Source organism: Excalfactoria chinensis, chromosome 2, assembly GCF_039878825.1.
Source record: "Excalfactoria chinensis isolate bCotChi1 chromosome 2, bCotChi1.hap2, whole genome shotgun sequence".
NCBI classification, from domain to species: domain Eukaryota; kingdom Metazoa; phylum Chordata; class Aves; order Galliformes; family Phasianidae; genus Excalfactoria; species Excalfactoria chinensis.
The window spans coordinates 67585127-67612031 of NC_092826.1; the positions used below are offsets into that span (position 1 = coordinate 67585127).

Here is a 26905-nt window from a genome sequence, read left to right on the forward strand (position 1 = left end):
ATTATGAAATGGTTGCATCAGCTTCTCCTAAGGCAAACTAAAGTGTGTTGAAAGCATGTTCTTTTGTTTTTGAGCTCCTTTCTGCTCTACAAAGAGATCTTAGTCACATGGAAACTGTCCGCTGAAATCTGACTTCTGTTATCCTCTAATGGCTGAAACCACTAAAGGTAACATCTTATGAAACTAATGGCTACACAGTTATGTAGTGCCTTGCTCTTTGGAACTAGGCCCAACTCTACATGAATGTATCATACAATGCAAGCAGGGAAGCTTACAGTATACTCAGTTATCATAAGATACTGTTGCATTTTACAATTTAACTCCGGTAGAGCACCAAAAATGAGCATGAAGATTTGGAAGACTGAAAGGGGCTGTATTTAATAAGGCAGGTGTGCATATGACATTCACAGAATCACAGAATCATAGGTATTGGAAGGGACCTCCAGAGATCACCGAGTCCAACTCCCCTGCCAAAGCAGGTTCCCTACACCAGGTCACACAGGTAGGCCTTGAATATCTCCAGAGAAGGAGACTCCACAACCCCCCTGGGCAGCCTGTTCCAGTGCTCCATCACCTTCACCGTAAAGAAGTTTTTGCACACATTCGTGCCAAACTTCCTATGCTCCAGTTTCTGCCCGTTTCCCCTAGTCCTGTCTCCACACACTGCTGAAGAGTCAGGCCTCACCACTTTGCCCTCCACACCTCAGATATTTATAGACCTGGATCAGGTCCCCTCTAAGCCTTCTTTTCTTAAAGCTAAACAGACCCAGTTCACTTAGCCTTTCTTCATAGGGGAGATGCTCCAGGCCCTTCACCATCTCTGTGGCCCTATGCTGGACTCTTTCCACGAGACCTCTGTTTTTTCTGTACTGGGGAGCCCAGAACTGGACACAGTACTCCGGATGAGGCCTTACCAGGGCAGAGTAGAGGGGGAGGATCACCTCCTTCAACCTGCTGGACACGCTCTTCTTAATGCACCCCAGAATGCCATTGGCCTTTTTGTCCATAGGGCACATGGCCAACCTGTTGTCCCCCAGGACACCCAGGTCCCTCTCTGCAGAGCTCCTCTCCAGCAGGTCATCCCCCAGCCTGTACTGGTGCATGCAATTATTCCTCCCTAGGTGCAAGACTCTACACTTGCTTGTGTTAAACCTCATCCAGTTTCTTACTGCCTAGCTCTCCAGCCTGTCCAGATCTAACTGAAGGACACATCCTTCAGGCATACATTCAATGTACATTCAATATTGTATTCAAGATATATATAATCATAGAATCACAGAATCATAGAATCCTTGAAGTTGGAAGGGATCTCTAAAGGCCATTTAGTCCAATTTCTCTGCTGTGAAAAGGGACATGCACAGCTACATCATGTTGCCCAGGGCCTGATCCAGCCTCACCTTGAAAGTCTCTGGGTATGGGACATCGATCACATTTCTCGGCAACCTGTGCCAGTGCATCACCACTTGTAGTGTAAAAGACTTTTTCCTTATATCCTAAATCTACCCTCTTTAAGCTTGAAGCTATCCAAATATATCCTGAATTGCAATCACAGCTTTATCTGTGCTGGCTGTGGTTTGCAGACATATGCTCTGATGGGCTCATCTTCTTGCCCACAACCCTTTGAGAAGCTGTTTCACGGAATCATAAAATTGTAGAATTACAGAACTGTAGAATCACAGAATTATAGAATCAAAGAATGGCCTGAATTGGAAGAGACTTCAAAGCCCACCCAGCCCTGAAACCTCTGCCATGGGCAGGGCTGCCACCCACCAGCTCAGCTGCCCAGGGCTCCATCTAACCTGGCATTGAGCACCTCCAGGGATGGGGCACCACAGTTCTCTGTTTATCATGATTCTGCTGCCACTCCTAGCAAATCAAAATGGCACTGGTTGCTTATTAACAGGAGCTAATCTCTCTTCCTGTGTGAATGCATGCACTGCAATAACATTCCTTGATCTCTGCGGTGTGCAGGCAATAAAAATGAAATGCACCCTCCAATGTCTTACTCTTTGCTAGGAAAATGTCTTAATCGCGAATCCCATTTTAGATTTTTTAATTAATTCAAACACATCTCAGCTAAGACATTTAATGTGCCTCCCATATACCCCCCCATCTTCAATTCCTCTGTCATAAATCTCTTTAACATAATAAAAATAGTATTAAGAGCAAATGAGGAAAGTACAGTGTACATCCAAACCAATTACCTCAAGCCCTATTCTTTACACCAGCTATGCTCTTTTCACAGGACAAAGTTCTTTGTTTCCACCACTGGAAACTTGCCAAAATGCTTAACATTCCTTTGAGGAGAGTGAAGCTATGCTATGAAATGTTAATTAAACTGACATGGACGTAGGTTTTAAAGGTACATAAGAGCAGTTCACAAAAGGGATTTGCAGATATATTGATTAGACCACACACAAGCAAAAAAAAGTTTCCTCCACACCATTCTCAATGTAGAATTTATCTGGTACTGCTAAGAAATACGCTTTTAAATAAAAATCTAGGAATGCAGAATTATTGACATCATGAATTGTGATTTTTCCATACGTATTTCTACCACCACAAATCTAACATGAAGGAGGTGGTTGTTCAGGGAAGCTGACTGTAATTGCAGTTTAGGTCAGCTCTTTGTATTTGTAGTTGAGATCTGTTCTTCATGAAACTGCATAAAATATAGTTAAAAAGTGTCTATGGCTTGATGCATATGGAACAGGCTGCCCGAAGAGGCTGTGAAATCTCCTTCTCTGCAGATATTCAAAATTCTGTAGAGAAACTGCTTTGTCAGCAGAGCTGGACCAGATGGTCTCCAGTGGTCCCTTCCAACCCTACCGTTCTGTGATTCTGGGCTATCAAGTAATGACTTGATCTCCACCTAAGAAATCAGCTGCACTGCCATCACTCTTTGAGTTTTCTTTCAAACATCTAGGCTGTTATCCTACCCAGTGGAGAGCCTGAGACTTCAGTACCAACACAGTAACAACAGAAACAGACTCTTAACAGCTCTCATTTTCTCTCCCAGCAGCCTCTTTATCTCTCTATTTACTTTTCCCATTGCTCAGAAACAGCTTTCCCAAAGCACTTTGGAAATGGCATGGTGTCAAGGTGGCACCGCCCCATCTCCTCACCCAGTGAGCTCTTATCCCCACATGCTAAGAACATCAGAGACAAAACTGAGAAGAATGGTTTGCAGAAGAGCTGGCTGTAGCAAAGGTTCCTCCTGCCTTTCATAGAGCTGGTGATGCTGGGTGGAAGAGGTTTGGGTTTACTTGCTGCTGTTCTTTCGAATCTGCTTCATCAAAGAAATATATCTGGGTTGCCTAAAGCCTATCCTCCCTCAGTTGTGTTTCAGCCTGCTGAGTCATTTTAATGTAATTTTGCACTATTTGGCCAAACAAGTTTATATAACAGAGAATTGTAAGACAAACTCAGCTGCTGGAACTAATGCCGTTTAACATGCTTATAGTTCCCTTTAGTAGCTCGGCATACCACTATCTATCTTTGTTTGTATAAGAAGAAAGCTCACACTCACGATGAGCAAGCACAAACAGAATTGCCCTTAGGGCACAATCAAAAGCATGCTTCCTCCAACTCATTGGCTTATCAGGCTTTAATGATGTCCCAAGACGATTTGATTTTGTTGTGCACTGGAGATAAGCTAATCTTCCAGATAACAAGCATTCAGCCATGCAAAATGAAATACAAGGTGTCATGATGATGTAACACAACCAGAGCTCCTTCTTACAGAGTCCTGAGGAGGTGAAAATCCACACTTAACCCAAATCCAGCAGCCTACAGTGCCTTGCTGCACTCAGAGGCAATACTCAGGAGCTCGGCTGAGTACTGCTAAGCCAGGCTGCTGTGAGAGCAGCACACTGTCACCGCAGTGTTTGACAGGGGCTGTTCCGAGCTCTGGTTGCCACAACCTGAGCCAAACCTCTCCTAGGCCTCCTTGCTGACAGTCACGGAGAGGGGCCCCATCTTGTGGACGTTTCCTGGAGTACGCACGGCTGTGGCAGTCGCCGTGCTTGTAAAGTAGAGCTGAAAAGCCAGCTTCGGTAGCCATCAGCATCGGGTCTCACGGGCGCTAGGGATTTGTGTCTGGGTCGAGCGGCCAGGATCCGTGCCCTAAAAGCATCTCCTTTCTCTTGGGCTATTTCTGCGTGTCCTGCAGGTGTGACGAGCACAGCTTAAGTTTTTGAAGACCTGGAGAGAAGCTTCCGCGCTGCCTACACGCTCCATCATTGTGCACAAGGGAGGGGAGGATGAGAGCAGCCGGGAATGAATGGAGACAAGAGCGGAACAGAGTGCGGGGGGGAGGTAAGGAAGCTGTGAGGGGTCTGGAGCACAGCTCTTATGGAGAGCGGCTGAGAGGACTGGGATTGTTCTGTCTGGAGAAGCGGGGGCTCAGAGAAGACCTTATCACATTCTACAGCTGCCGGAAATGAGCCTGTAGCAAGGTGGGGTTGGACACTTCTCCCAAGTATGAGAGATAGAATGACAGATAATGGCCTTTAGTTGCACCAGAGGAGGTTCTGGTTGGATGTTAGGGAAATCTCAGAAATAGTGGTGAGGCAGTGGCACAGGGTGCCCAGGGAGGCAGTGGAGTCACCGTCCCTGGAGGTGTTCAAAAAATGTGTAGATGTGGTACTGAGGGATATGGGTTAGAGGGCACGGTGGTTAATGGTTGGACTGGATGATCTTAGTGGTCTTTTCCAGTATTGACAATTCCGTGATTCTATGATTCTGTGTTTCCTTCTCTCCTACAGCTATTGAATGCCCTCCATCACTTCCCATCTTTGCTCATCATCTCTTTGGCAATACCTCCATTGATAACAGCTGCCCAAAAGGCAAGATGGACACACTGACAGCAGAAAGAAAAGCAAGGGTACTTTGGTCAACTCAACCCGGGGACTGAGCTACATGACACTTCTAGCATCTCTGGCTTCACACCTTGCAGCAATATTGTCTAGCACATTCAGCCTGTTGAGGTATGCAGACAAATGGCACACCATCTAGTTAGGTTGAGAGCACAGCAATCTGAAGCTGCCAAGCCTTCTTAACAGTGCTAATGGAATACCCAGAGGCTGCCAAACTTACCATTCCCTCCAAACTTCTTAACACAGCCAATTACTCATTTCTTGAATGGGAATTTTGCTCAATACAGAAGTATATCTAAGACAAATGCACTGCAGGTAATAAAAATATTCTTCATGCAAAATGAGGGTGGTTCCACGCTAATACACACAACCCTCGTACCAAAATAAAATCCAAAAGCACTCAGGTAATGTCAGGATTAATAGTTATACCCTTTAGGACTCGTGAGTGGCAAGACAATTTCATTACTGATGATGTCATAATTCAGAATAATGAAACAAATACAAATCAAGGTAAATTCAAACAGTGCTTTAATGCTTAATGGTCCTTCAGTCCAACTTTGAGTTCACAATCTTCTGTAAGCCTTGCAAAAAATAAATAAGTGTAAGTTAAACTGTTTCTGTTCCTCGTTTCCGTCCATCTTCCTCTTGACTGTTTTCTTCTCTAAAATTTAACTGAACTCTGATTTTGAAGCCTAGTGTTCCTTCATGTTTTTGTCAAATATATGTCTTGATCCAATCGATCATATCTTTTCTAGCTTCTTCAATGTAAGGTTTATCAACAGGTTTCATATCTTCTGGCTTCAGTTGTGCAAACCCATGAACCTGACCAGGATAAACTTTAATTTTATATGGAACTTTACAGTACTGTTTCAACTTCTCATCCAATAAGGTAATCTGTAAAATAAAGCATTGATCTGTTAGGCTGTGATTTTTTAGTTTTATTTAAGTTTGCCAAACTTGCCATTAATCATATTGCCACATCTTTGCTTTTTCTCCACTATCACAGCTGAAGTGGATTCTTTTATTCAGTACATGAGAAAACCCCTCTTTGGAATGTAAGACTGAAATAGGCTTCGAAAATATGGATGTATCTACAGACCCCACAGCTACTGCTAAGATGGTTTGGTGAATCTTGCTGCTGTAAATGAGTAGGTGCACTTCTAAGAGACTCTATTATTGCAGCAAAAAACTATGCTAGAGGTGGTATGCTATCATTGCCAATACAGGGAAAAAACTAATCCACAGAAGAAGGCCTCAGTTTACTACACATATACATATCCAACCTTTTAGATGAGTTTATTATAGGGGTTATGTAAGAATATAGTTGGCAGTCAGGTATCAAAACAGAATCCGCAAGTTATCATCAACTTATTACACTAGAAAGTTTTGTCACTGAGCTGACACTACTTTTTTCCATTCAAAGAAGGTCCAAATTCAGTCATTTAACTATGTCTTCTCTCATACATGACTGCAGTACCCAAGTTCTTGAGGTGTTTGGTTCATACAAGTTGGATCTTCCTGCCCAGTTTCACACTCTGCTTGCATAGCCACCAAGAGACCAATAATAGATCTTTACTGCATTTCTCAACTCAAAGAGAAGCTCTGAATAGCCTAAGCAAGATATTGGGGAAGTAAACTGAAATACAAGCAAAACAGTCCGGCCTACATGATTTTTCATATCTGAAAGTGGTTTCTGACAGGCTAGGAATTCCCTCTAGGACAGAAGAAAAATGGGACAATAAAAATGGTTTCCTGTACAACCTACCTGGTCATGAGAAATAGTGTGGTCTTTCTCACCAAATATAAAAAACGTGGGATTTAGTAAATCGTATCTTTCTTCGGTGTCCCTTATTATTCCTATAACATGTTTGAGAAACAGAATGTTAGTGAGGTCATCGTTCTTGCAAGATGAATGAAAAATTCTGTGACAAAATTTCTACTTAGGTTTATTTGTTAAATACTTTTTTTTTTTACTTGAGGAGAGTTTCTATTCTGATGGATGAAAAGAGCATTTGGAAAGTATTTTTTCCATTCCCCAAGCACTAAAAAAATTAATAGAAAATAATACATGCACAAGGAAACACTTTTTTCCCTCCAATTTACAGTATTCTTATAATGTTGGTAGCAATACAGCACATTGCTGAAATAGTCATAATTAAAATTTCCAACTCACCTTTAAGTTGAGTACTTATAGAAAACACTACAAAGCAGTGACTAGAGTTACAGACTACATATAGTGATGTGAGCTCGTGTAAGTTTTCATATGTTCTACACTACCATAGAGGGATACCCCAGCGGATAATTGAGGATTTTTCAGCATCAAGTGATGTACTGCCATTCCACCCCAGGAAAACCCAACGATACCAATCTTCTTTGCACCGCATTGTTCCTTTAGATACTTCAAGACAACATCAGCTTCCCTAAGACATATAAACAAAAGAGAACTAAGGGATCTATAGCATAATCAATATTTGATTGCTTAAGAAGTAAATTAAAAGAGACACGTGAAATTTTCTGCACCTGCACCTCCAATCATTTAAAACAGAGAGTACATTGAAAAGCAACGTCTTCTATTCTTGAACGGGAGTTAACATTTCTGGTCCTAACTTAGGGAAGTAGCCATACACAGTTGTAGGTGCTGAAATACTTACCTGAATTGTGACCTGCTCCTTTGTTTTCAAAAGAAGCATTTTTTCACTGAATCACTTTGTTTAGGACAGGACAACTAAAGACAAGACATATCTGCAAGCAGAACAACATCTTGCATTATGGAATGTGGGAATAGTTGAGCTTGAATGTGTTATCTCTACTGAGTCTATCTATTTAGATAAAGAATTACCTTGAGTGTGTCATTCCTGTTGCATGAGTTAATAATATCCAACCAAGCCCACACACAAAATTACTATATTAAATAATAATTACTCAACATTAACATGTCACCAGCTATAATGTTTAAAAAATAATGAGTATTGCATGAGGTATATTGAATTAAATACAAAAATTGTTTTTAGTATAGATCAGAGCAGGTCACGTTTAAAATTAATTTTTTATTGCTAACTTCATGGGGGTAATGTTTTTATCTTTTTCACTATCTACAGAACTTTAAGTGAATTTTAAATGCAGACTGTGTGCACTAATAAAGTATTTTCAAGTATTGCGTATACTAGTATGACTATCATAAATTTGGATAGTCTGACAAAAAAGCTGTATGAAAGTGCCACGATCAGAAGATCATGATCAGAAGATCATGTTCAAGGGCTGTATGAGCAGCATGTTACGAATGGATGAGCTCTTTCAGCTCTGGTTTATTTGAGATGGTAGAACGTAAGTCATGAGTATGTAGGATTCCTGGTGCTCCGAGACTTCTTAAGGCCAGTTACAAGTCAGCACTTAGTAGACAATACAGGTACATCCTTCAGGTCTTAAATGGTAAAGATAGTTGTCTGGAGTAGGAATTCTTATAGGTATTAGTCATTTGTCTTTTCCAAAATTTCAGTCACAACTCTGCAACTATACTGTCAAAAGCTTTGCTGAGAGACGTTGGTTGGGCTGTGAGTGCTACAGGGGCCAGATAAACACTTCATGGCTTACAAGATGATAGCTGAGTAATAGGGAGTCACTGTAGATCATTCTCTGAAGTTTCAGGATGTGCTAACAGATTCTGAAGAAACAGTAATACCTGCCTTAATTTAAGGAAGATTTATATATATATGTATATATATATATATATATATTTATTTTATTTTATTTTTTTATTGGCACTGCTAGGATCTACAGATGGAGGTCATTCCATATATTGAGAAAGACGGCGTCGTTGATCAGATGAGTATTTGGGCAAATTCTGCAAATTCTGATCTAGTCCTGCTCAGGAGATTATCAGCTGCATCTACTATTTACAAGGGAGAAAGAAAGATGGGCAAGGGACAACTGGTAGATAGCATGAGTACTTGTGGAAGAGGTTTCCTCCTTATCCTAAAGACCTGGAGGCGGTATCCACACTGACAAGTGAGAGTTCTGGGTGTTTCATAGCCTGTGAGACACTGGTTATGGGCCTGAGCAGCCAGTGTGACATAGTTAGAAAAGACTCTGTGAGGATGGGGACAATAAGCAGAGTGATAGATAGAGCAGATGACCATTTCCAAATCCCAGGGTAGAGTTTGGGACCACAGAAGAACCACCCAGAATAAAATAACCGTGCGCATGCAGCCAGCTTGCCCTTCTGTGAGGGGCCACTTTAAACATTTCAGGTATATACAAGTTCCCCTCCCCTGGTTTGCTAAATGCTTTTTAAAATGCAAGCGCAGTTATGCATCGTACCTGTCTACTTTCACTGGGTCATGTTCTTTCATCCAGTCAGCAAAGTCATGCCAGTGATCAGTAGTTTTCCAGGGGTCCTTCCCCTTGAAGAAGTCTGGACAGATGGTTCTGCAAAAGACATGGAAACAAATCAACTTTCATGTCCAGGTGGGGAGAATCAGTGGATGTCTAAATGACTTCTAATGTCTTTTCTACTCCAGGCTGTACATCTACACATTTATTATTTGAATCATATTCTACTTATCCTGTTCTGGCAATCAGCAAAGCTAAAATTATATGTGTCGCTACAGAAAAAAAACAAAAAAACAAAAAAACAACAACAAAAAAAAAAAAAAAAAAAAAAAAAAAAAAAAAAAACACATGCAAATAAACTCTCCTTCTTTCCTTAGAGACACTTAGTACAAAAGCAAAGGAATAAAGAAACCCTCCTGATTCCAAATAAATGGTTATTTATCTCTATGCTAGTAAAAGTAAAGCAACCTTCGCTGTTGTATGAACTCCAAAAGGTTTGGTTTGAAAAGCTTACACAATTTGTAAGTTCATACTAATGTTTGGGTTGTTGTTTTTTTTTTAATCTTTTAATTACCCACATTGCCACACGAACACAAACACTGTCACTTCATCACCCTCCTTGGAGCTTTTTGCTCAGATAGCCATTTTTGACCGGTCAGTTTCAGAACCCTTGGTGTCCATGGCAACATTCTGTCCCTTTGCATTTCTATTCTCTCAGAGTGAAGTGCCCTATGTGTATGGAGAACATACGCAGTGCTTTGCTTTGGGCCTGTTGATCTATCAGTGCATTTATTAAGAGGAAAATAGGAAAGATGGGAGCTTACATGTATCCATGACCTGCAATTAAATCAACTATATATCTAATGTCTGGAAACATCCATCCAAATATATCATGAATCACAATCACAGCTTTGTCTGTGAAGTAAGATGGTCTGCAAACGTATGCCTTGATATGCTCAATTTGAACTTCATGTCCAAGGCATCCATATCCAGATCTTTCCCCAGTATTGTATAGGAAAGGATCAGCCATCTGGAAACCTGGGGGGAAAAAAAAAAAAATGAAAGAAACGAGTAAGAAAGTCAAATTTGTTAGCACAAAATTAGTACAAACAAGGGCAAGTGTAAACAGTTTGATAACTTTGATAAATAACATTGACATCCTTGCCAGAAATGAGAAAGTAGTAAAATGCAAAAGCCAGGCACCAATTCAGAGTGGTTCTTAGTCTATTATCTATTATTAATCTAAGAATAAAGAGAGAGAAAAAGCTATAAGATGACTACCCTCATATAGGTCTTGTATCACTTACGTTTGGCTCCCATGACAGCACTGGCGTGGAGCTGGGCAGTGACAGCTTCAAATGTCACTGTCCCCAGACATATGGAAAAGTGACCAGTTGCCACACTCACACGTGTTTTCACCCAGACTCATTAGCTAGTTTCTCTGAATTATAGAGGGGTAAGCACCACAGGACCCAGCTGCTACAGAAAGGCATAGCATTCAGAGCTTCTTGCAGTGCTGGCACCTGCCAGCTAACCTGAGTTTTCAGTAGCAGCTATGGATCATCACAGAGGCTCTGGCATCGCATGTACTGGGAGCAGTTGGCAACAGGCTGCAGTACTGATTTCTAGATTAGGTTGAAAGGCATTGGCTTCACATGCCTTTGAAAGAGACTGCAATAAAGCAAGCACATGCTAGAATTTGTTTTGTGTCTGGAGAAAGGGACAGACTCTGCAAAAAGTAGAATGTTAATCTTGTAATTAAAAGTAGTATTATAATCCATCTATACAAGGAATCCAATTAGGTTTGCAGGGGCAGAGTCAATAGTAAAATTTCCTAACCACACGCTGACTTTAAAACTGCCCTTGGGAGTTCGTACACACACCCACACGCACATCATGACTCCATCATTTCTACATCAGCCTTTTATTTCCATTTGAACTGTAACATACACTTCAGAAAGCCATCCAGTTTTAGAAAAACAGCAAATTATGTTAAAAATGTGTACCTTCTTTGGCTCTCCATTAACCACAGCAGCAGAGAGCAAGGTTTGGCTGAGTAACAGCTCAATTTCAGCTAGGTAATAGAGACACATTGAGAGCTACGGTGCACCCAGACTGAAGGACAGAGTTGAGCTGCAGAGTTTGACGGATTTCTTGTACCTACACCACACTTCCTTAGTTGCACGATTAACACAGGCCCAATAACAGCATTCAATTTTTTGTACATGTTCAGTCTGCTGTGTACTCAAAATAATTGACCTTCCTGAAGTACGATCTAGAGACACTGTTCTTCCACTGATCATCCTCTGAGGATGCTGTCATTGGGTCAGGCAGGGCCAGCACTGAGTTTGACTAAATATGCTTTATTACAGTAATGAGTACTGGTTGTTCAAGTGTGGTGTAGTGATACAGGAACTGGGCGGATGTGGTTTTATTTCAAGAACCAAGATGCTTCAGAAATAGACATGAGATGGATGATCATACATGGTGATGTAATTCATTGTGCTGATAACTGAGAGCTGATTACATTTGTTAATTGTTCTCCCATCTTTTCAACATCCAAACATCAAGGTTGGTGCTAGAAAGTATGAATTAGTCTAGCCTGCCAGGCTAAAAACTCCACTGCTTTGTCACCAAACCTTCATGGCTTTGTAACATGTATGGGAGAGTATCTCCTAGCTTTCATCCCCAATAACAAGCCTCAAAATGCTTGAATGATTTTTGCTTATGTAAAAGTACTTCCTACTTGTTTTTCTTTTAACCTGAGATGATTGAGGGTGCTGAAGAGCGAGAGATTGCTTGAAGAATTCACAGGCATTCCCAAAGACAGCTTACACTACTGGCTTCTGAGAAAGCTGCTCAGCCTTACACTTTTAGCCACCTTTGTTCAGAAGGGCACAACATACGGTGTCCCCTTCAAGGAAACGTTTAGGAAGCATTAAGCTTTGCAACAGCTATGAAAGAGCCTACTGCCTATCTTTTGATGACTACCCAGAAATGATTTCTTTGGCCAATCTTAATTAAGTCCTAGCCAGCTGGCTCTTCTCCAATTACCTGTCTGCGAAGAACTTAGTAAATAGTCAGCCACACCTGAACTGCTTAGAAGTCTTTGATGGGATCCTGTTCAGTCAGAAGCATTATTTGTTCCCGCCCGCTTTGTTCCGTGCAACGCTGTGCACTGAAGCAATGACCCAGGATATTCCCTACCTGTCCTGTCTCACCTCATTCTCTCTTCTCACCAATTTCATCCCTTACACTTTTCCCCTTCCTTCTTTCCCAATGGCCCAGTTCCAAGCAAGCCTCGCCTTTACAGCAGTTCTACAGCCTGCTTCTCATCACCAAGCTTCAGCACAGAGGAGACCCAGGGACCAGCACAAAGCAAGGAGCAGTGCAAAATGTTGCTAACAGAGAAAAAGTGACATCCATCAGTCGCAGGCCATCTTTCTGCTGCCTATGAGAAAGCCTTCTCACTGCTTCTCTCTCTCACAAGTAAAACCTACCTAGTCTAAGCTTTCAGTGGAAAAAAAATCATACTCCAGAAGTGGGGCTAAGAATCTTTCAAAAACAATCAGGTAAAGCTGGGGAAAAGGTAGTCCTAAGGATAGTCCCCACCTCTTAGAAAGCGAGAGTGAGCACATGATCTCAAAGTGCTTCGGTTTTTGCCAACTGATGATGTTAAGATTTCCTGGATCCAGTGATAACAGTTTGAACTCCAGCACCGACTTATTTCAATGCTAAATGCTCTAGTGTGCCAAACAAGGGAAATAATAGAAATTAATAACCATGAAGGTAAAATTAATTACCATGGTCCTCTAACACGATCTTGCTGCTACTGGATATAAAATGGTGACTAGTAATTCTTATAGAAAGCCCCCATCAGACTGTGGCTGATGTAGGATATTTCCAACAAAGGCAGTCTAGAGTCAAAAGCTTAAAGTGAATGTATTACCTCCCTTTGTGCCAATGCATGATAACATTTAGAGGAAAAGATATGCTTGGGGTGTCCTCAGAAATACTGCTGTGCTGCAGCAGCAGGCAGTCAAAATCCACTTTCCCAAAGCTGAAACCCTCTATCTTCACCTTGTCTGCTCCTTAATTTGAATTCAACTTTGTGCAATTTTTTACTGAAGCCAGAAGTCCTTCTATGAATGTTTTTTGCTCAATATTTTATGGATTTGCAAAGATGCTTAGCATTTTTGGTTCTTATTGCTCAGCAATTTCAGATTTCTCCCATTCAGCACAGTTAAAAATAGTTAGCCTTTCTCTGCTGCCAGCTCAGTCTTTGTGGACCAGTTTGCCATCACTTACCAGGATCCTGAGTTAGCCCAGCTCGCTTCTTCTGTTCAGTGAGATATCAGCTAGATTTCACTATACGCAAAAAGAAGAAAACAAGTTCTGCTGATAGTTTTGCTGCTGCTGCTGCTGCTGTTGCTGCTCATCCAGTTTCCAGGTGCTCTTCAACTCTGCTGCATATTTTAGGTTTAGGAGTAGAGGAGGAGACGCTTGGTACACCAAGTCACCCAGACCGGAAGGGGTGGAGACAGATCATGCAGAGAGGCAGGGTTTGGTACATTCATCAGACTCTGAATCAATTGCCTTTTACTCCATCTTTTATTTATTTATTATCTAAGGAGTTTCGAAAGCCAGACACACAGTGACACTAACCAACACTTGCTTTTCTATTTCTCTAAAAGTTTGTCATTCCTAACAAAGTAGTTAGAGAAGTCGAATGAGAACCTGTGACTCTTCTTATCAGCAGACTTTCTGATAAGCTTTCCCTTCTAGTCCTGTACAGAGCAAATAACATGTGTGATGCAGACATTTAAGACTGCAGAACCTTTGGATCGCCAAATTTGTAGCTGACACATCTGGCACATAACACCTAATTGTGAATTTGCTGATCCATGATTAAGTTCAGAGATGCATTTTCTTGCAGTACATCCATGCACTTACGATGTCTTTAAAGGAATTTGTGAATTAAGATGAATCTGTTCTGGCAAATTTGCAGCATAAAAAATGAGGGAAGTCTCCCCAGCACACAGATGAAATGCACTACAGCCACACCCACGTGGATTCTGAACAAGTCTAAAAGTGTTTCAAGTTATTTCTGATTAGACTTGCTTTCAACAAGTTAGAAACATCTGAGTCTGCGTTGGTTGCTATTGATGGGGACTTGTTGAAATTTTCCATTCCTATTTCCATCATGGATTTGTATGCATTAGCTCAGCCCCCAGGACAATGTCTACTACAGGTTTAATTTTTTCAGTGTGTGCATGAGGTTTGTATACGTGTGTGTGCTTGAGAGGAGAAATTAAAGAGATGAATGAGCTCTCTCCTGTACTGATGACTCCACATCTGGGCACAGTACTCCAGGTGAGGTCCCACCAGCACAGTTTAGAGGGGCAGGATCACCTCCTTCACCCTGCTGGCCACACTTCTGATGCAGCCCAGGATACAGCTGGCTTTCTGGACTGTGAAGGCACGTTGCTGGCTCATGTTCAGCTTGTCATCCACCTGAACCCTCAGGTACTTTTCAGCAGGACTAGATCCTGAGCAGTACTCTGTACAGTGACCACCACATCTGACAACTATGTAGATTAGGCTGGATTCAGTTCACCTAAACTTCAGTCATTTCCAATGAGGACGCCTGTATGTTAGCAAGGTATCTTCACCCCACACTTGCCATTGAGATGTATGATTCAAACTTTGTGGACACCTTCTTCACAGTGAAATGGATAGTCCCCTAGACGCCACCAACTGTGATGATCTGATTATCTCTGAGTTTAATGGCAGCTTACCCACCTAGCGCTGGTGTAGATTGCTGTGCTCTGAGCATCAGCAAGCAGGCAAAACGAGTCCCACCTCTGTGTGCTACATGCAACTCAAAATTAGGGTTTGTCATGCTCAGAGAGACAGTATTTTTGTCTGTCCTGTCATGCCTGTCATTAGCTTTGTACATCAAGATTGTTTAAGAAACTATTAAAAAAGATTGCTGGTGTTGCAAGGGAGGGAGTGGGACTTTGCTGAAAAGATCTGATTTTACTTTGATCCTAATGGCATCTGGCTTGAGTTTACCTAAGCCCCAGCATCTGAGTCGATGCAAGCTGCAGCCCCCTATGGTAGGAACAGGCCAGCAGAACCAGAAATCTGATCAAAGATGCATACTGACATTCATGAATCCTTGTTTTGTGCCCAGCATCTCTTTGGAGTTTGCCAGTGAAAGGAGAGCAAAGGACAAACTCCGATGTAATGCAAGCCTTTACCTGCATACTGTCATTACATTTGACCTGCAAACCCTAAATCATTTAGATCTCCCTTATTTAAAGAGGCCGGCTCTTTCCCCATGAGATAGAATCACCTCTGTAATAGGCTCAGGACTGTGGAGTTCATTGTACACATGCATTCAGACACACAGTAGTTAAATTTGTCCTTCACCTGAAACACACAGCTGCTTGTCTGTTTTTGTTTGAATTTTATTTTATTTTATTTTATTTTATTTTATTTTATTTTATTTTATTTTATTTTATTTTATTTATTTTTAAGGCTTTGCACCAATATTCCTCTTGGTTTGACAGAAACGAGCGTGGAATAAAACCCCCAAATAAACCCTCATGGCTGTCTGCTGCATTTTTAGCTACATAGTAACATAAAAACCAAGATGCTAGGGCATGCAAGCCTGCTGTCTGGAGGCAAAACAGCAAGATACTTTCTCCCAGACAACTAGTAATACACAGAACCCCAGAAAGGCAAGTAACTCTGCTGGATCTAGCGCAGAACACCTAATTGGGAGACTAATGTACAGGCTTAAACATGTTTTATTTCCCTTCACCTGGTACAGTATTTGGAGCACTGCTGGTAGCAACAGACTTGTCAGAGACTTGAAATCCTTACAAGTGTTATATATACATGTGAAAGCCCTGCTCAAAGTATGTGTGATGAATGATGTTCTTTCTTCTTGCAGCCTCAGCCCCCAACAGCTGCAAGTGAGGGAAGGGGGATGGCAGGCCTTGTGGGGGGATGCTAAGCAGAGGAGCTGGTAGAGAGGCCTGAAGGAAGAGTAAGTGGAAAGGCATAGCAAGGTCAACAACTGCAACACCCATGAGGACTCTGCGCCCTGCCCCAGACCTGAGAGCAGAAGGCACTCCCCTGGGATGTGGGTGGCTACTGGAGGGGAGCACTTCCAAGCCCTCTCACACAGTTTCACAGAGCTAATTAGTGGGTTTGTAATTCAGAGTTGGGTTTGTGGGTTTTCTTACTTAGTCTGAGTCTTTTGCATCCATCCCATATCTGAAGTTATCTATGGAGTCATCACCTATGAGTGAAAAAAATGTAGCACAAGGGCAAAGACCTTGGGGGCTTGTGATGATTGATCTTGTCCTGGATTATGTCTCTGAGCTTTGCTCTGATCATCTTGCTTTCATTTTGGATTGCCCAATGTCAGCTCTCAGAGCACACAGCTCCTTTTCTCCCCAGAATCAAAACTATGGCATAGGCCACCAGAACAGAAGAATGATCAGAATAACAATAATAATAATAAACTCAGATAGACACATTCCTCCTTTCTTTGTTGGTGTGTAGAACCAGGGGACCTAAAAGCTTCTGGGTCTCTCACACTTGGCTTGGATTAATTTGGATTAATTTTTACCTAAATTAAATGGTGAATATGTACTCTCAAATTTCATAGAGATTAATCATAGTTGGAAAGGACCCATACGGATCACCGAGTTTCTGTGCAAGCTCTCTGTAACTTTAAGGGAGTCAACAACTCCTCCTAATTTAGTGTCATCCACAAACTTACCTTAGTTTCCTTTTACTGGAAGAGCTCGTGGGAGACTGAAGAGTGAGGTTTGTGAACTTTATAGAGAAACTGTGGGGTGCAAGTTTAATTACACCAAAGCAATAAAGAGAAAATTGTTTTAATGTTGCATCTGACATTTACAGAGGCATATTAAAATTACCTAACACTGCCCAGGTGTTTCTAGGTAATTTGGTAGCTCGTCGCTTGATTAAAAACACTTCTAATGGAATCTCAGGATAAGGCATACGATTCCTAGTGCTAACAATAATGAATAGTGGTAGAAAAATATAGAAAAACTAGTAAATTTTGGAGTAATTACTCCAAAATAGCTATCGAAGACCAGAAGCGGCATTATTGCACTGAATGTTGTAAGCAGAGATATGAGCAGAAATAGGATGAATGTGGATAATTACCTGGATTAAGAGTTTATTTCCCTCTCTAAAAACCTGAACGTTTTGTCGTCTCTAAAACTTCAAAAATTTGGCACTGAAGAAATGGCTGAAAAGTTCTTTCTTTTAGTGATCCAGCTTGAGGACTATTACCTCCAAAACTAAAATAGAGCAAGAGGAAGAAAAATCTTCTTCCATGTCTGCCTGACTTCAGGAGTCCTGTTTTGCAAACACGTCTACACATTAGTAATCTTGGCCAGAATCCAGATAGTTTTGGACTGTATCCCGGAGAACAATATAGACGCCCAAGTGCAACATCAAAGCAACAAGTTAAAGGAAAGCAAATATGAGATTTTCTAATTACATTACAAGGTGATTACCATACATACATCAGCTCAGAGCCATCAAGGTACTTCCATAAATACATTTCCAGAAAGCACGTGTTCTTACCCTTTTTCTAAAACAAAAATAAGGAACTTTGGACAAGCATAAAGAAATAATATTTCAGGGCAATTCTATAAACTGTGCTGGGGTTGGACTTATTCTATAGTCTCTGCCAGTTCAACAAAATTGGTTTCCACCAATGGACACCATGCACGTGGGCCCACTGTGCTATGTGTGGAAGGGAACTTTGGGACCACAGAGTCCAACGAGCTAAAGTCACTATGCACCTTACCTATTTCAGAGAGGACATCTGATGCATGTATCATCAAACATATCTGTGTGGAAGAAGTTATCTCACCCTGCCTACCTGGACAGTTTAAACACTTTAAGGATTATTTGTGTCAAAGTAGCTACAACAAAGAAGGGTGAAGTCCTAAGCTCACTCTTCCACAGCGTGTTTGTGAACTAAGGAGTTTCAAACTGCAGGTTCAGCAAAACCTGCATGAGATAAGCTGAGAACCCCATGACCTTATCAGATTTGCTTTTAAAGGGATGATATGACTGCCTCCAAACCTGAGAGTGTCCAGCATGCTGCTTCTTTGTAGTCAGAAACAAAGGGACCTTGGGTGCCTGATAGACTTGTGAAGAGATTTCAGAAAGCTGACAAGTTGTGGGCTGTGAAGTAAAAAGCTTAGCTCTGCCTTATTCACTGTTTTGCAAGGTTCCTCTCCCCATTTATTTTTTCTCCCATAGAAAACTATGGCCTGCATATACTTGACTACAGGACAGGCTCTTTCTAGAACCTTGTCTTGTGCTGTGGCTCAGACATCGACCAAGCTTGTCTATTCATTATAGCCTGTTCTCCTGGTTCAGTAGGAAAACTTGGCCCCACAAAACCAGAATCAATTCTCCAGTCACCTGACTGTCTTCAAAGAGACCAACAGTATGCGTCACAATATAATAGCTTCACCACACATCTCAGCTTGCTTGTAGGCTTGCTTTCCCCAAGCTCCCCACTGAGATACGTGGTTTTGAGTAAAGTCACAGCTTGCTTCTGCAAAACTAGACCACAGTGGGTTTCTCCTCCTGCTTGCGCAAACCTCCTCACCAGCTCAGATACAATAATTAATGAGTTCTCCAGGGCGTGGATGATCTTTAGGTTAATTAATTAGATAAAGAGAGGCAAGAAATAAAGAAACTAGCCATTTTGTCCCCAGAAGGAATTCATGGTGCATCTCAGCCATCATGTACTCTCTTCCATGAGAGAGCAATAGATAACATTTTCCTGAAAGTCTACAAACAAATATATGTATATATCTTGGATATAAAGACAATAGAAAAAACTGTGTGGAAGGAAATCTTGGATGAGAGCATCCTGGAAGGACCTAGGAGTTTGTATCAAAGGCATACACAGTCCCATACTGCTGTTCTCCCACTAAGTTCATTCGCATAGAGACTACTTTACCCACATGGCTAATTCTTACCCTCTGTGTTCTCCAGGAGATCTTAGAATCACAGTCACAGAATGGTTTAGGTTGGAAGGGACCTTAAACACTATCTGGTTCCAACCACTCTGCCATGGGCAGGGACAGTTTTCACTAGGCGATGTTGACCAAAGCCCATCCAATTTGGTTTTGAACATCTCAAAGGACGGAGTGTCCACAGCTTCTCTGGACAACCATTCCAGTGCCTCATTAACATTAGATTTAATTTAAATTTGCTCTTAAATTTATTTTAAAGTCACTACTTCTTGTCCTGTCACCACACACCCTTGCAAAAAAAAATCTCTTTCCAGCTTTCTTGTAGGCCCCCTTTATGTATTGTAAGGCTGCAATGAGGTCCATCTGGAAAATTTTCTTCTCCAGGTTGAAAAATCGCGGGCTGGTGGCATCAGTAAACTTGCTGAAGGTGCATTCAATCCCACTGCCTATGTCACCATCAAAGGTGTTAAATAATACCAGTCCCAATACCAACTCCTGAAGAACACCATTCATCACTGGTCTCCACTTGGGCATAGAGCTGTTGACCACAACTCTTTGAATGCAGTGATCCATTCTATTCCATATTCCATTGCAGACGACACCAAGTTGGGAGGGAGTGTTGATCTGCCTGAGGGGGGAAGGGCACTACAGAGGGACCTGGATAGACTCGGTTGATGGGCCAAGGTTAATGGCATGAGTTTCAACAGGATCAAGTATCAGGTCCTGCATTTTGGTCACAACAACCCCAGGCAACCCTACAGGTTTGGGGAGGTGTGGCTGGATTCTATGATTCTATATCTTCCAGGTGGTCCATCTGTCAAACACACGTCTCTCCTATTTAGAGACAAGGATATCATGTGAGATAGTGTCAATTGCTTCGCACAGGTCTGGGTAGATTACATCAGTTGTTCTTCCCTTGTACATCAATGCTACAACAACATTGTAGAAGGCCACCATATTTGTCAGGCGTTGTATCTATATATCTCTATATATTACATATATATATAATTTCTGGTGATTGGGAACCATAATTCTGTTTCCTCTTGTCCAGTTGGATGCAGGTATACTATTAGCTGTTACTGTGAGCTATTCCAAAACTCCCTCTCTGGTTTTAAGCAGAAATCAATGTCTGCTGCTTGTCTGTTCCCTGGATTTTTATTTTTATTTTTTTTTCAAAAGTAGCATCAAAACTGAATTTTGATCATATGTATTTTTCTGTCTATATATACTTACAAGTTAAAAAATAAATAAATAAATAAAGACAGGCAGCTTATTTCCATTCCTCAGCATTTAAAAAACAAAAACAAAAAAACAAAAAAACAAAAAAACAAAAAAACACCACAGTTTAATTGAACACAATGATTTATATATGTTACGCAAAAATCACTACAACTCTTTCCTCTAAGAAAAGACAGAAATGTTTGCATTTTCAAACCAAGAGCTCTGAAACTTAAGCCAATTCCCAGGGACAACTACATACTATGAAATCTGAGGGCAAACACTAAGCATGGCATGACTCAGAAGAAAAACGATGAAACCGCACATTCCTTATTGAACTTGTGAATTATATGAATAGAAAGTCAGAAAACAAACAGCAGCCACCCTCCTTGGCACTTGTAATTACATCTCTTCATTTGGACATAAGATGCTTTCATAATATATGTCTGTTAAAAGGCTTGTTTTAAGTTTCCTGCATCAATGTGGTAAAAAGGTTTTGCAAAGTCTGGAAAACTGGATTCTGGGCAGTTCACCTGGGCACAATTCAGAGTAATTTTCAATGCATTTACGTTCATCTTTCAGACAGCTGAAGTACTGGCAGTCAAGCTGCTTATTCCTGGAAACCTCCCAGAGAACCTGCAACCTTCAAACGCTGCTAGAAATGTTTCACATTCTTTAGATAGGGTACCTTTTTGAGCAGCTCTTCTTTCTGTGGTCTCACAACAGCAGATGAAAGCCAACAGTTATAACTCTGTGTTACAATCATAACTTTCTTTTCTCTTGTACTAAATGCCTCTCTACTTTAAAAACATGATTTAAAAATAATAATAATAATAATAATAATAATAATATTGTTTTTTTATTCCAAGTTTATTGTCTCTGGATTTATAAAAGAACATGGCTGAGAGGCTGAAGAAGAAGCCAAGCTCAAGCCAAGCTTTGAACACCAAGCCAGTTTTGACCCCAGTCCTACAATACACTAATTTTCTGAGGCCCAACTCACTTCACTTCTTGGATTTCACAAAGAAGTTCAATTTTACCATGAAACACAACATTAAATACATACAGCAATGTTGTACATATACTTAAAGATAGGTGAAAATTTGTATCTTTCAGCTTCCAGTTTTCATTAAAATATGATCACCTTAATTTTGTGAAAATGAATAGGCAAGAATCTTATTGAGTCTGTGATTACATGTGATACTAAAGTGCAGAATATTAATAAATATCTTCAATAAATAGACAGAGATTAATATAACAACTGGAAGATAATGCACAAGGGAAATGTGATGGAAAAATAGATGGAAAATCACTGATCTGTAGTTACATTTTAGTAAATTGTTTGTTTTTCTGCATACTATAAATATGAGTTTTCAAAACCAGAAAGATTTCTTTGAAGTCATTCTTGTATTCAGTGACAACCTAAATTCAAGCCTTTTTTGGTCATGAAAAAATGATATGGAACTGGTCCTACATTCAAAATTTAGAAGCCAATACAAAGTGTACCACAGGTCCAAGAACACTTCTGATCTAATCATGGAAGATATATTAATATAAGTACTTCAAATTAAATAACATAAGCATACATTTTCAAAATCCAGTTTTAAACTACAAAAAAGTCTAAAGCAGCAAGCCAATTTCAAGCTCTCTCTTGCTGTACAGACTTCCAATTCAACTACATTTACTGATCCTCATTGCTTACACAAACAAGACAGCCTTCTGTCTCCTTTTCCTTGACCTACTTGGACTGTCTCCTGTAATTGCAAGGTAAAGGCTGCTGGTGAGGGCACATCAGTTCACACAAGCGTGCTGTTAAGTAGCACCATGTGGACATGCTGTCAGACAAGATCCCATCCCTCACAGCCACATCCACACAACAGGCTGCTGGTATGACAGCACTTGGTGCGTCTGTATGACAGCACTTGGTGCAGTGTTCACACATGCCTGTTCCTGCCTCTGCCTCCTTCTCTGTAGGCAATGAAAGTTCCTCTCCTCCTGACTTTGGGATGCTCAATGCTGCTGACGCTTTACCAGCTAGCATACAGTATGCCCTAGATTTGAGACAAAAATTGGCTGAAAAGTTGATTGTTGGGCACTGGGGGGGAAGTGACCCCTAGCCAGGCCCTTGACAAGGTCAGAAGCCTTAAGCAACATTAGAAACTCCCAGCAGGCTGTCCCTACATTGCCCTGACTGGGAGGACAAGGAGCAGTCCCTGCCATTGGCAGAGACCCTCAGCCCAGGTGCTCCTAGGGGAACCCCTGAGCCCTCAGGTCTTTGTGGTGCACATCACCATGCTCTCTAGCTTCCTGCTTGGCTGTCCCACTGCATGTCCACAGAGATGTTGCGTCCTCAGTCAGCTTCTTCTCAAATCCCTATGCCACCTCTTGGGACTGGAACAGAGGGCCCTCTTGTGGCACACACGCATCATTTTCACCTCACTAGTCCTGCTCCTGGGCTGGAGGTCTCAATTGCCTCGGGGCTTTTACCACAGTTTCCCCACGACAGAATCAAGAGAAGAGTGTATGCCCAAAATATCATCTCTCTCAAAGCCCCTCTTCTCCTAGTCCCTCGTACTGACACAATTCCCCACTCTCCGCACTTATTTTGGCTGTGATATTTAACATCATCCTTTCCAGCATGTTTTGCATCTGTACAGCTCTTGGCTGCTCTTCTCACACTCCTGTACTGTAAGACTTTAGTAGAAGATAAAAAAAAAAACACAAAACCAAACAAACTTCTTGTCTAGCTTCAGCTTACATTCATCTGGAGTAAGACTTAGGAAGGTGGAAAGAGTTGTCCACAAGCTTTTGCTTTCCTTGGAGCACCTGTGAAATTGAAGCTTCCTAGAGAACTCCCTGTCCTTTACCATATACATTCTACCCTGCCCTTCCATATACACAGAATTGAGAACTAGATTGAGGGAACCAGGAGCGTACAAGAAAAGCAGAGATAGTACATGCCCTCAAGAGGCTGTAAATCATTTGAATACCCCTGCTTTCCTTCCTGGAAAAGGTGGAGAATGGAGAAAGGAAAACAATTGTGAGGATCCAGGTAAGAAATGAAAGACAAGGAAAACCTTATTTGCTACCCTGAAAATAAGAAACCTGACCCGAAAATCTGGAACAGCTTTATGACAGCAATTTGTATGCCAAGGATTCAGCTAAAAATGGAAGAAGGTACAGGCTCTCAAAAGGCTCTTACTTTTAAAGCAAGGATAAATAATACACATCTAAACTAGGGAGTTTTCCTCTTTTGAAAAAGATAGCTCCCAAATAGGCTTGACCCCAAGAAGTGAACAGGGGTCCTGGGGTGAGCAGTTCAGATACTTTTCATATAATCCCAGGACAAAGCTGTGAGAAAGAAACACTATGCACAGTCATTTATGTGAGCATCAGCATCTTTGTGAGAGGACTTTAGCATCTTTAACCAACAGACTGAGATCCTGGCAGAAGATCATCTGATATCATGACTGCATTCAAAAACAGGTAAATAAAGTGTTTCATTGATCCATGCAGAAGAGCCAAGAATACAGAGGTTTTGAGTAGTAAATGTGTTTGATTTTTCACATTAGTCATCCATCTGAAAATCTACTTCACTGAGCCAAGCACTTTGACATCCTTCTCTTTAGACATCAAAAGCATTAATTGGTTTCTTCACTGTATTTGCCAATCCTACAGTAAAGGCAATGCATACAGTAAGCACATTGTTGCCTTAAGGAAACAAACCAAAGCTGGTTTTTATGTCTGAATTCTCAGTGTGCAAGGGAAAGCTTCAACATGAATCAGAGGCCTCGTAAAACAGAGGCTATTGACTGATTAACCCATAATAACTCTGACCTTTAGACTGCAACTCACTTTTCCCTGGTCAAGACAACTCTCATCTTTTTTCCTGTTGCGAAAAAGATCTGAGAAAAAGCAATGACAAATCATTAGAAACCTAAGCCCTTACAAATCTCTCCCCTAATTAATGCAGGAGAGGCAGATGCAATAACATAAGTGTCTTTGTAAAATTATCTATAGCATAGGCAACATGTGCAAAATGAAAATCATTCTCTGCAATAGACACGTTCTTGTTTTTGCAGTGCTAACAGTTAAAATGTGGCTTTAAATTCAATTTAATTCGATTGTTATAATCTCCAGCAACACCCACAAGAAACGGTCAAGAAAAGGTTTCTGGCAAGTTAAGATCGCTCCTGCTAAATACTGAGGATGATTCCCAACTGCTGTTATCTGTGATGATAGCTTCACAGATTGTTAAAAGACATGACAACCAACAGGTCTTCAAAAGGATGTGTAAGCAGCCATTAGAAATACGTAGCACTTTTTCCACTACATCCTCCTCTAAGGAGAACAAGGAGAAGAATTCAAAAGCTAAAAAAAATAAAAATAAAAAAATCATCCTATTTTAACAACATATATAACTAGCTAAAAGGTTCACTTAAGGTTGATGGGAGGTATAGAACCACAAGCCTTAAATGATATTGCAGTTGGCAGGAATATTCTGGAAGGTAAACAGCTCATTTTTGGAAGCCTTCACAAAACAACAGGACTGACAGAATTCTGAATCTCAGGTATGTTAATAACAGCCATGCGCTCCATGCATCTTGCTTGACAGCAAGATCCCAATCAAGTTTTCAAAGTCTGTGTTTTGAACAGAAAATCCACTGTAACCAATACACGTGAAAAGATCTCTTCTGCACTTCTGCAATGTAAGATAACTCATCGTAGCCTAGGTTCCGTATGAAGCAAATGCCAGCTGAAAGGAAGCAGACTTAAATATAGAGTTGTCAGAGTCAGCATAGAGCATTATTTCAACAGCTTGGGCCATCCTCCTGAGGAAACAGTAAATGATATTGCCTGTGCAGCACTTCTAAAACTACTTTCTTCCATTTCTGTGTCAGGAATCCTCTGGCACAGCAGCTATCTACTGATAAGATGCAGATTGCTGAGATATTGTGGCCAAATGGCCAGTCGTCAGGACATGTGTCCTTCAAAAGACTCCATAGTGCACTGGCAAGAGCCGCAGTGGCAATGACTTTCACCAGATGTCTTTGTAGTTCACGGAACTTTGTACTCCCTGATCTGATGGTGTCACGCTAATTTCCTGTAGGATGTGTTTCATGCTGTTATCAAAGACCTTGCTCCACTTTTAACAGCTTCTCTTTTGCCATGGAGTCTCTTTCTCGATCTCCCTTGCAACGGTGGATAAGTCAGTTCAACTACACAGTCACCCAAAATACAGCCTAATTTATTAAGATAAACCATGATTTAGTTGGCTTACCTAAAGATAATCCGTCATGTTTTCCATATTTCTATAACGTGCTGTTTACAACCCGCTGAGCAATGTTTGTTGTGAGAATCATGTGGACAGCTGAGGAAAACAAGAAACTAGGTCAGCACTAGAAGGTAAGCTGCTGCCAACTCAGAGTGACAGCCTTCAGTGACTGGAGCTGAGATTTACCCCCAGAAACAGTGGATGCATCATAATGCAAATACTGGATCGTTTCCACTTTTCAACATTCATCTTGTATTTTAAGAGAAATATATGAAGACAATATATTTCCTAAGCATTTAAGCAATTAAAAACATAGCTGCTTTACAAAAATAGGGCTGTCTTCAAAATAATCTGGTCTTCTTTCCACTCCTCCCACTCATTCTAAATATGTCTTTCCTTTTGCTACAGTCTTTGGTGATTTGGGATTGAGTCTATTCCTGTCTTAGGTTTCCACTATAAAATTTCCCCCTTTCCTCTGTTATTCACATCAGAACTTATTTGTAGCAGAGAGTTGTTGTTGCTTCTTTTGGCACGTTTGTTCAGAGCCTGTTGGCACTAATTCTTGACCTTGATCACTGTCAGAAACTGCAGCCAAGCAATAATAGAGGTTGCGAGCTTGGAATACAAAGAATGGGAATTATTACAGCATACCTGGAAACGAGACCACCTCTCTTAGTGTTTGTTTTGTCCTATTCAGACAGATCCAACACACTGCCCCTTCTGCAGTCTTACACGGGCACTGTTTTTTAATATGCCAGGCTAATCTGTCAAGATGAAAATAACCTTCCTTGCAAATAAACCCATATTTTTAAGTGGGAGCTGTCACTCTGCCTTGCTCGGGAAGAGCAGCCCACCTGCGTTTCCATGCAGCACTTTGCGTGTCATTACACCATTATTGGCGAGTCACACTAAGCTTCCGCATTTTTCTCAGCGTTACCGTTTGCACTGAACAATACCGCCCACCCCATCAGCAGCTCTGGTGCTTGTAAAGGGCCATCTGGACTTAACACGCTTCCCACCTCAGCACTACCGCTCCAACTTACCGCCCCAGACCCCGAGGCATCACAGCCGCTCGGAGGGGTCGGACGGCCTGACACCGGAAGACCGCCAGCCCAGCAGGGGGCGCTGTCGGAGCGGGCGGCGCTCTATCCCTG

General features: G+C 41.3%; 1 protein-coding gene across 3 annotated transcripts; it reads right to left on the reverse strand.

Annotated features, from left to right (window-relative positions):
* Positions 1–5062: 5062 nt before the first annotated feature.
* Positions 5063–26870, reverse strand: LOC140248559 (carboxymethylenebutenolidase homolog). 3 transcript variants are annotated; one of them, XM_072329388.1, is made up of 8 exons: positions 26795–26865; positions 26403–26515; positions 25758–25847; positions 10031–10244; positions 9195–9302; positions 7155–7297; positions 6643–6734; positions 5063–5771 (listed from the first exon to the last, which is right to left on the reverse strand). In XM_072329388.1, the coding sequence occupies exons 4-8, from the start codon at positions 10234–10236 to the stop codon at positions 5592–5594; spliced, it is 729 nt and encodes a 242-aa protein (XP_072185489.1). In that variant the 5' UTR covers positions 10237–10244; positions 25758–25847; positions 26403–26515; positions 26795–26865; the 3' UTR covers positions 5063–5591. The 3 variants fall into 3 exon arrangements, with proteins under 3 accessions (XP_072185489.1, XP_072185488.1, XP_072185490.1); XM_072329387.1 differs by lacking the exon at positions 26403–26515 and having other exon boundaries at positions 26795–26870; XM_072329389.1 differs by lacking the exons at positions 25758–25847; positions 26403–26515 and having other exon boundaries at positions 26795–26850.
* Between the last annotated feature and the right edge of the window lie 35 nt (positions 26871–26905).